Raw genomic sequence first — 10,627 nt, 5'->3', positions numbered from 1 at the left:
GTCCACCAAAATCTGGAGTACACTTGTGAATAAATAAATTCTCTAGTTATAAACTAGAAATAAGTAATCCAGATCATCAATTGAGATTAGATCATTTGGCATGTAAAAAAATGAGATAAAAAAGATAAACATGTTACCTCCCATTCAAGGTTCAGTCAGATGCTGGAAATTTTATAGCACCTTGCTTGATTTGCTTTGTTGGGTCTAACATGGACGAAGTTAATTGAAGACCACAACAGGGTACTGCAGTAATGAACTACTACTGGTATATGGCATTGGTGATGGTTGATTTATTTAAGAAAATGGAGCATTTGTTATGCATCAAGATTGTTTGAAGCAAATTAATAAATATACTCCATTTAATCTACATAATCTACAGGGAACATGAAAGTCTATATGCCGACTCCAAATATTGTAAAATAGAGAAAGTAGGAAATGTTAGCCAACTAAGATTAATCTTTTCAAATATATGTTGGCTGTGGAAGCATATATCCTTCAAGATGATCCCTCCATTTTTCATTCTGTTGCATTTTGCAAGAATTTTTATTCATCTTACCCAGATTAACTACAAGTTCTCTCAACTGACAATGCTCGCTTGCATGGATTGATAAGTCCTGATAGAACCTTAAACTATATGATTTAGAGTAGTAATTAAGTGACAGCCACCAAAATTGTACATTTTTTTAAGTAGAAAAAACTGCTGGCACTAATGTAACTATCATAAGAATGATACATTTAGCCTCGAAAAACTTCAGGTGTCAAACAAATTTTCTATGATCTATATTAGTACCAAAAATGACATCAAAAGCAGGCAATTCTACCACAATCTGACAGGGATTAGCAGTCAGAGGAGCAATAAGATAGAAAATACACATTATTTGTCAAAAGAAAGGTAAAAACAAATTTGAACTGGAGTGGCTTGCTTACTAAGTGCAAAAGATCAAGATGCATCATCTTTGGGAGTATTTGTAAGTATAATTCCATTACAAAAACTTCAGTAAATCAGGAAATGGAGACACAGCTATCTCATCATACTTTCCTGAGGTCCGTTAAAGCAAACACTTTCTAGTACCGGATGGTCAAGGCTGTTAGACCGGCAACCGGGTTTGATCCCACAGCTTGAATAACAAAGATATCTGCAATTTTCAGATTCTAGAATTAAACAATTAAGTGAATTGCTAAAGAAAACTGTATTCAAATCTTCAATTGCCAGAATAGAAGAAGAAACGTCATGTATTTTAACTATAATTTACCTGCATCAGAAGCAAGCAGAGTTCTTGCCCCCAAATCTCTCAAGTTCCCAATCAACAAAAGAATCTGGGGGCCAAAAATCAGTCATCCATATTTTGCTTATATGACATTAGAAAAAAAAAATCTATTTTAAGCTACTAAATTGGTAGAACACTTGTACCCGACATTAGCAGAAAGAAGTACCAGCTGAAAAAATATCAGCCCAAACAAATCCTATCGCTGACAGTTTTTCTCCGCAGCATCACGAATGTGAAACATAAGCTGGAAAATTATTATAGTTAGAAAGTTGAATGCCGAATATTACACTGATCCTGATGAAGAACAAGATAAACAAGCAAATACCTTGGTTGCAACATAAAATGATACAAACAAGACAGACAGAACGGGCATTCCTGTACATTAAAAGGACAGAAGGCTCTTGTAGGTAAATGCTTGTTGAACTGGAGCAAACTGATGTGCAGTTAACATACCATCCTTCTGAAGAAATCGTGAAATCAACCAATTTATGCCCGATGGTCCTATAACATAACCAACAAGGTTTGCAACCTGTTGTTCAACCAGGGATCATTAGTACCAATATACCTCAGATTTACCAAGGAACAAACTAAATTTTTCATCTTAAAGGCTTTTCTTCTCCCTTTAAACACTACATAATCATATACCTGCATAAAACTGGAAGAAAAAAAAGGTTGGTTATTGATATTTGAGGACCTTCCTGCTCACCTTACAGAGAAACCTCAGTTGCCGACCATACAATTGATAAAATCAACAAAAGGTTGATATATTGCTTCTTGAAAGAAGACATAGATCAGTAGCAATAAACTTGGGGACACATTTTCTACATAATATGTAGTGTTCTCTAAATCCATTAAATAGAACATGAGAACAGAAACAAAGCTGTCTGATGGAAGGTTATGTCGTATGAAATTCTGAAGAGGATATGCAATAAGATTGATTAATTTGTAAAGCTGAAGCATATGAAGCTCTTCAGTTGGCACTAATCCAGTAAAAGATCTTCTATCAGTGAAGCACAATGATTGCTGTGGCCAGATAAGAAGCATGTCAATTAACATGTTAGATATGCTGAATATGGAAGGATGAATTAATCAAATTTTCTATAGGCATTCCAGGCCTTACTTTTCTTTGGTAAGACCACCCAATTTCAATTATCAAAACAGTTTAATGGGATTGTTTGAATATTAATACATGCATGTTCTCCATCTAGAGTTCTAAATAATTTGAAGGGGATCACTTCTGATAAATTTCTCTCACCCTTTTCTGTTTAAACAAGCAACTGGAAAAGGCTGTTGAATGAGCAAGCCCAGTATGATGAGCTTGTGTTTGGTTCACCAAGGACTTGCCAGATTAAAATGGACCAGGTTTGACAATTGAATTTAAGTTTGGAGATAAATGAACTGATATTTCTATGCTTCCTCATGTTTGACACATTTTATATATATATATATATATATATATATATATATATATTATGTTAGTTATTATTTATAAGCAATCTTTTAAAAAAACTTCACATATTACACACTGGCACAAATTACAATAAGAATGGGGTTGTGTTATCTGCCATCAGTTTTCTGATCTAACTGCTACAATGTTTACTTGCTACTGAACCATTTCAACAGTTTTTCTAGATCTAACAACAAAGATTAATATATATACCAAGGCTTTAGCAGCACTAAGGCTATGATCATTCCCTTCCCCTGCTTTTGAACAGCTCAGGTTCCACCCAGAATTTACTTAGCAGGCATAAGCCTGGCTTGAGTTTAATTCAGCAGAGCTTGAGCTTGGCCTCAATTTTAACATGAACAGAGCTGAAATATGGCTTGGCTCTCTTTATCTTCTTTTATTTACCCATTGGAACCATATATATCACACTATGAATTCAAATTTAGAACAAGAGGGAAGGAAAAAAATGAATATATTAGATACTGACAAACATGAGCAAATTGAAGCAGGCCTTCCTTTTAAAGTATGACAGCTTAAAGGTATATCTACATGTCTCCCAAGGTCTGAAATGCAGCAGCAGAGGAAGTAACGGTCATGCATTGGTATGGATGTACACCAGTATGCTCTCATATCTGTTCATGGTTTGCCAGGACAGATGGTAACGCAGATCAAAATAGGGTGGTATGGTACAAGATACAGGGTGATAGGTATTGCAGTCTGGTAATCTTTCAAACCTTGAAGATATCTCTACTTGAGCATGTTGTTACTGTAGGTTGGCCACATGTGAGCTAAGTTCCATAAGTAGTTTATAGCAAAGCCAGGTTAAATAATGGTGAAGGGCATATGGAAACACTAAGCAGACATGGAAAAAAATGATGTCTCATTCACATGGCCTAAAACGAGAAACCATATGAAAGAAATCTTCATTATAAAAGGGAAACATACCATTAGGCATGTAATTGTTACTGCCCCAGCAATGGCACTAAGTTCGCGATGTATGAACATTCCAGCAGCACATTTTAACTGATCAGAGCAAAAGTTTATCAGGCATTAACTATAATTCGAGCAATGATATTTAGTTAAACTGAATACTGTACTATCTTTACATATATTTAGTCAGCAGTAAACTGAATATTGCTCAATATGATGCAAGCACTGTCATGCTAATGTCAGAAAACTAGGCAAGTAAATAGCAAACACTAGCCTCAAATTATGATATGTTTCCTGCAACCTTGCAATGCAAAGCAGGTTGCCGGATCTGGCTATATATGACATTTGGATGGTGAAAATTGGCCATTTATAGAGGTTAAATCAAGCAATATTTGAGGCAAGCAAGTTGATGCTCTATAATGAAATGACTGTAATAGAGGATTTGGACAAAAATCAGGTTTATTATTTCTTCCCAGCTTCATGTTTTCACTTTATTACCCGTCAAGTGCATTTGGATCCATTATACAATCATGATAGTTAATGAATTTATATGTTCTCTTAATTTACACATTATGGATTTTATACTGCCCAGAGCATGTACCATGTGCTATAAAATTTTGTAGAAGTCCTAAAATCATGAAATTTTATATTTCTATTTCAATTAGAATTTTCAAAATTCACTCTTTTCTTCTATTAGCATCTCACAGTATATCCATTCTTAGACTTTCTTTCTCCAAAGACCAAAAAGACCTTTTGACAAATCTAATATCAGCTCAGTGTCTGGATATGAAATCAGATTACGTTTATGAGGAATTAGGAATAATTTAGGCTGACTTTTTGTTAAGAAAACTTGTCAGTGATTTGCTATTTTTTAAATGTAAGTAAATTGGCCTCTGTATGTAGGTGATGTAGCTGCTGACGTGTGAGCCTGCAGACTGGAGACTTGTGGACTGTGCACATTTAAAGACAATCAAAGGCTTCAGTTGAATCATCAGGTATTAGTTTGTTGATTGAGTCATTTTGAGTTTTTGAGTCATTGTTTGATGCATTTAATTTTCCACTATTTTCTTTTATTTTAATTAATAATCAAGTTACTTACTCGAGCATAAGGTACTGGCTACTTATATGATGATCAACATGTCGCTTGGGGTTGAAGTAATGTTTAACTTTGTAACTTGATTATGCATGGAAGAGCATTTTGATCATGCACCGCTTTTAGGTCATCTATAATTAGTGACTGCCCTATCTTTTGGGATAATGACAATGTTATGTTGATTAACAGTAGTAGTTTTCTTCTTTTTATTTGAGTATTCCCTCATAAGATGTAAGGCCAGCTGTGAGGCACTTCTATGCATAGGAATTCATAACTTTTCTTGTTTCATTATCTTTGCTTGTGTGTTTGTCTCGATCATGGTGTGAGACCATCCTGGAGTGAGTGGGATCTTATTTTTCTCTTTTATAAGATTTTGCACATTTTCTTTTCTTTTATTTTTGGTTTAACCATAGATCCTCAATCCACAACTTAAATTTAATCATTTTCCATACTTTTCATAAAGGAAACTCATAATGCACTTCATCTTCATCAACAACTCAAATATAAAGAGAAATTCCACTCATCAATAGGTTTGTCCTACCATCTGATGTCCTTTCAACCTTAAATTTCTCCTTTTCCCCAGGCTATCCTACATCAATAGGGGAGACCAATCCCCAGGAATCTTTATCATTAATGTTTGAATAAAATAATGGTGGATTATCCCTTTTGTTTTTATCACACCTGAACCTAGTTCTTTGTTCCCCCTAGTTTCCGAATTTCCCTTCTTTTACTCTAAAATTTGGCAAAAGAATCCCACTTAATCCATCATGAGATTCAATTGCTATAACCCTTTGTCAAAACCAATAATTTCTATGCAAACTCACGAGTGCTATCATAATTCTATTTGAATAATTCTCCCAACAAATTAACTAGTATCATTACAGTTCTCATTTGAAAATTGAATGTTATACCACAAGCAATAGCTCCCCAACTTAGAAGAGAAGAAACACCCTAGAATATCCAAAAATCAAAGTGATATGTGAGTTAGGGACATGGTTTTCATTATAAAAACTTGGCTGGGATTTTCACGTGCTAATATGGTGCATTGACAAACATTCAACACACACACACACACATACAAAAGGATTGCTGACTCGGAACTAGACCCCATGCCAGCCAGCCAGCAGCACGAGTTGGTACACCCCTATATCGGACCATACCGAACCCAACCAACACGGAAATGAGGGATGAACCAGGAAGGAAAAGAGAGAGAAAAAGAGAGGAAAGGAGGGAAGAAAAAGGAGGCCGACGGAGATGTCAATAGTGGCCATTAGAGGGCCACGAAGGTCGTCGGGGTGTCCCGAGCTCTGCGGTCCTCCACAAGAGAAAATGAGAGTAGAGAGATAGAGAGAGAGAGGAAAGGAGAAAAGATGAGGGAGGAGAAGGCAGCAAGGAGGCCGTTGAAGGATCACCTACTAGCCGCCGTGGCCATCAGACAGCCCAAAATAACCCCACAACCACCACGGGTTCAAAACAAGGGTTCGAAGCCCCTGTTTCGTCGTATTTTTCAAAAAACACAATATACAATGAAGCCTACAAATCCCTATTTCAAATCTGTGGCGGTCATAGAGCTATTTTGAACTATCCGACGGCCACAATGGCCACCCGACAGCAAACCAATAGCCTCTCCACCATCTTTCTCTCCCTTCCTCTCTCTCTTTATCTCTCTCTTCTTATGCCTTGCGGAGGACCACGGAGCCCTAGAGACCTCGGCAATCCTCCAATGGCCTCAGCAGGCCACCGCCGGTCTTTCCCTTTCCTCCCCTCCTCTCTCTTCCTCTCTTTCCTTCTTCCTCATTCTATTTTCACCAGCATTCAAAATCAAATGCTCGAACCGCACCGATTAGTCATCGGTACAGTTTGGCACACTCCGAATGCATACATGCATACATACATACATACATACATACATACATATATGTATATGTATATGTATATGTATATGTATATGTATATGTATATGTATATATATATATATATATATAATATATATATATATATGTATAAATCCTACCGGACCCCATACCAGTAAAATTCTGTTTAATGTTGGTATGCGGTATGGTACGGTATGGTAATGTTGGTATGCTCCGAGACAGCATACTTGTATGAGACCGGTACGGTACGGTATGGGACAGTACAGGATGGTACGGTATTTCACATATATATAGAGAAACAGACTAGACTCCTTTCAAAAGGATTTGGAGCTAGATCCGATCGATTCCCTCACCGTCCGATCAGCACAAATCTCACCACAAGCACTTCCCTGCTTTATACATTAATTGCCTCTTATACCTTATTATTCCATCACCAAGTCTCTTTACATGATCTCCTTCCCCCTTTTAACTCTTCAAGCACATCTTTAGCCACCATCTTGATAAAGTCGGCCATCTAGTCCCATATTTGATTGTTCAGTTCTTCAGTTCCTATTTCTCTCCTCTAATAATTTTTAATATAAATTATTACTATGATATATATGCATGTACAATATATATGTAGTATCAACTCAGTGAAATGGAATTGCATTCCATTTGTCTTTCTGCTTATTTGTGCCTTAGATGCCAAAACTGGGAGCAAGTGCAAGAGTCAGTACAACTGTACAAGTGGGGGTATAGGAACACGGATATTTTAAAAACACTTGAAGTATGGAAGCACTTAAGAAGTAGGTCCCAGTTCAAGTTTTTGGGGAGTTTCTGAAGTGGATACATTACCTTAGGTGGAGGTTTCCTACCGCTAAAACTTGTGCCTTAGAAACAAACAAGACTGTATATCAGAAGTTGTCGTTTTGCTCCATCTAGACTCTTTCAAAGACTAGAAGAAGATGTACTCCTTGTTTGCATAGGTAGATCTCTTTACCTGAAAACCGATATTACAGGTGACATGACAATCCCTTCTCCTGTCTAAATCTGCCATGACTAAGAATCTCCCACTAGACAGGGTTAATGTCAGCCAACTAGTGGTAAAATTCGCATTTTGTGTTGAGGCTGGGAATTTGACCCTCTCCACCCGCCAATTGACCTCATTGGTTTTTATCTCTACGCTTATATCCTAACATGTAAAATGACAGAATTTAATTTTTTTAATATCCATGCATATGTATTGATACTCAACCTTTATATATCAGCCCAGATAATGCAAAGTCTTGATCAATTAAAAATTCTTTAGCTATTCATCTCAATAATACTTAGAAATCCCAATTCATCTTAGTTTGAAATATTTATGTTTCAAAACCTTGATTAAGAATGGCCAAGCAACCTTGTCTCTATCAGTTAAAGGAAACTTGAAGTCCTAGACGTCTACATAAAAATGAGATTTAGTTATGCATGCCAGGAGATGCCTGGTGCCTCCATTTAGAGGTATGAACTTGTCATCCCTATAACAGTTAAATGATCAATGTCCATTAAAATAGTGACATGCTTGTTGTCTTGGGATCTCAAAGTTGACTTACAAGTTACAACAAGACAACTGATGTGGACAGATTGCATTCATCCTTGTTAAACTGTCAATGCTTAAAGGTACCATATATAAGCATAGTAATGCACATCAGAATAAACACTGACATTATCAGAAATTGAGAAATGTCCATGAGATATTTATCTTTCAATCGTAGAGCAGTAAATGTGCTTAAGTGTGGCAAAAATCTATTGATATGACTAATATGATATTCTACTGAAAAAGGGATTTGTAAGATCCATCACCGTAGACAATGCAAGAGACTATACCTGAAAGGAATTAACTGATGATTTGACTAATATTTCCGGAATAAAAAATAAACATGTCAGCCATGCCCATGAAAGAAGTTTCCTGTTACAGAGTAACAAAACCATCATGTAATTTTGAAGGATAACTTTCTTATAGACTCATACTTCATTAAAATGCTAATAATAGGGGGAAAATGTAAAAGCATGTGCTTAGGGAAAGATATACCACTCAAGATCATGCCATATTGCCACAAACGTGAAAATGACCCACACATTAAGTAGCTTTCTTTGAGAACCACCAAGTGGAATGTACATGTACCTATAATGATAATTTACTATTAGTAATCTCTGATTTTTGAAAATAATCAAAACACAAATTAGTATATTTAACTATAAAGAAACACCAAACACAACCTGACAAGCCACTTGTTGAATGAAGCATGCCAGTTTTTCCAGAAGCCCTCTAAATTATAACAGTTGTTGATACACTTAGGCATATTCTCGGGAGTCTCAATACCTCCTATCTGCAAATTAATGTCTCATTCAATAAGCTTCAGAATCAGCAAAAAACCAGTGTACTCAAGTCAAATGGGAAACAGGCAATTGGGAAAAAAAAAAAGTAAATCAGAGCAGATAGCTGAGAATGAAGCAACACAACAGGACTCAACGGTTACTGACAACACAAAATGCTAATAGCATCAAACAAAACTCCATTGTCGATATTACGAGTTAGGAGGGACATAAGAGATTAAAAAGTATATCAAGAAAGTGGTATTCAGGTTTCAGGAGGATTACCAGTGACCAGAACCTAAAATAGCGCCAAATAAGAAAGAACTTTAACCACATAAAATTAAGGACCTGTCACAACATAATGCAATTAGTTGTCATAAATATGCTAGTTAAAAAGAAAATACAGCAGATATACCAAAACTTACCCATGGATGCATAAAAGTAATATAAATGCAATACTTAATGGAAATGGATAAACTCTATCAGTATCATCAATTACATAACCTGCATCCAAATCCTATCATCAATTACATAACCTGCATCCAAATCCACCCTCACATACACTACTGGCAACTAAAAACTAAATTGCACAATGACTTATCATTAGAAGGCTAAATTTAGAGAGCTCCCAAGGGATTCTACCACTAAGCTAAAGGAGAAGAAGATTATGCAATGAAGCACATGTTATGATAACAATAGTAAAAGACATTTTTCTTTCACAGTTGATACTAAATACGAACATGTTGCATGAAGAAAAATACATGCATAAGTTTGTAGGACATGTGATCTTTGTATCCATAAATATTATGTTCTACAACATGGAAATATTCCATTAAGCACTTCTTTGACAGGTAAAAATTATAATCAACAAGAAAAATTTAGAATTAAATAGAGTAGAGTAGAATTATTATTAATCTAAATTCTAGTGGAAATAATGCTTATCAGCCTTAGTTCAGTTGGCCAGCATCCTTCTCCACTTAGGAAAGGAATGTTTGAACTTATGAACCCAGGTGGCATCATCCTCTCTGTATTTCTTTAGAAAAAATATAGTACAGAATCTACAGATTATGATTTTATTTTCCATCTGCTATTTCATGAGACCCAAAATAATTTGAAGAAGTGTTGCTTTTTATCTTATTTGATAACAATAATAGACTTCCAAAGCTTAATGGCAGTTGAAGAATGAATTAAGTTGGTTCACCAAAGAGAAAAAGCCAGTGCAGAATGTGACAGAAGGAGAGAACAAGAGTTACACAAATTAACACATAAGTATCAACTATTCATATTGGTGAAAATAAATCAGTTAAAAATAGAATGCTTTTATCAAGACTGAACTATGTTGTCATGCAGGAACATAGAATGCACAGCTTGCATGGAGTTACAGGATAAAAACAGAAACAAGACAATTTTAAATTCAGAGCAGGGAAGAATTAAAAACATAAAACAATTTGAAGCAGCATAATACATCAATCACTCGATATATATTGGTATTAAGATAATCCTGGTAAAAAGAAGACCACATAACAATTGAAGCACTTGATACAAAACTAAAATCATGATATATCAAGTAGTTAAAAACCAAAGCAAGCCACAAAACCACCTTAGAATACCACAGCAAAAAAAAATCTTAACAAAATGTTAAAAAGTAGAAAATAGAATAAAATTTTTAATTTCTTTTACC

The 10,627-nt window shown here is 35.4% G+C and overlaps 1 protein-coding gene across 9 annotated transcripts in view; it reads right to left on the bottom strand.

Annotated features, from left to right (window-relative positions):
* Positions 1 to 707: 707 nt before the first annotated feature.
* LOC105051197 (membrane-bound O-acyltransferase gup1) overlaps positions 708 to 10,627 on the bottom strand; it is a 34,144-nt gene continuing 24,224 nt past the window's right edge. For 4 of the 9 annotated variants that reach the window (XM_010931507.4, XM_029266468.2, XM_073243186.1 and 1 more), the window contains 8 exons: positions 9,232 to 9,294; positions 8,851 to 8,960; positions 8,663 to 8,755; positions 8,458 to 8,539; positions 3,661 to 3,738; positions 1,975 to 2,291; positions 1,722 to 1,797; positions 1,594 to 1,643 (listed from right to left, as the gene is read on the bottom strand). In XM_010931507.4, coding sequence (XP_010929809.1) covers positions 1,989 to 2,291; positions 3,661 to 3,738; positions 8,458 to 8,539; positions 8,663 to 8,755; positions 8,851 to 8,960; positions 9,232 to 9,294 — 729 coding nt within the window. In that variant the 3' untranslated portion in view covers positions 1,594 to 1,643; positions 1,722 to 1,797; positions 1,975 to 1,988. Of the gene's footprint in view, positions 1,153 to 1,253; positions 1,318 to 1,411; positions 1,513 to 1,593; positions 1,644 to 1,721; positions 1,798 to 1,974; positions 2,292 to 3,660; positions 3,739 to 8,457; positions 8,540 to 8,662; positions 8,756 to 8,850; positions 8,961 to 9,231; positions 9,295 to 10,627 lie in introns of those variants that run through there. The other 5 variants (XM_029266472.2, XM_010931515.4, XM_029266471.2 and 2 more) reach the window with 5 other exon arrangements.

This window comes from Elaeis guineensis, chromosome 9 (assembly GCF_000442705.2).
Source record: "Elaeis guineensis isolate ETL-2024a chromosome 9, EG11, whole genome shotgun sequence".
In the NCBI taxonomy this organism is placed as follows: domain Eukaryota; kingdom Viridiplantae; phylum Streptophyta; class Magnoliopsida; order Arecales; family Arecaceae; genus Elaeis; species Elaeis guineensis.
This window is presented reverse-complemented; position numbering and strand designations above follow the sequence as displayed.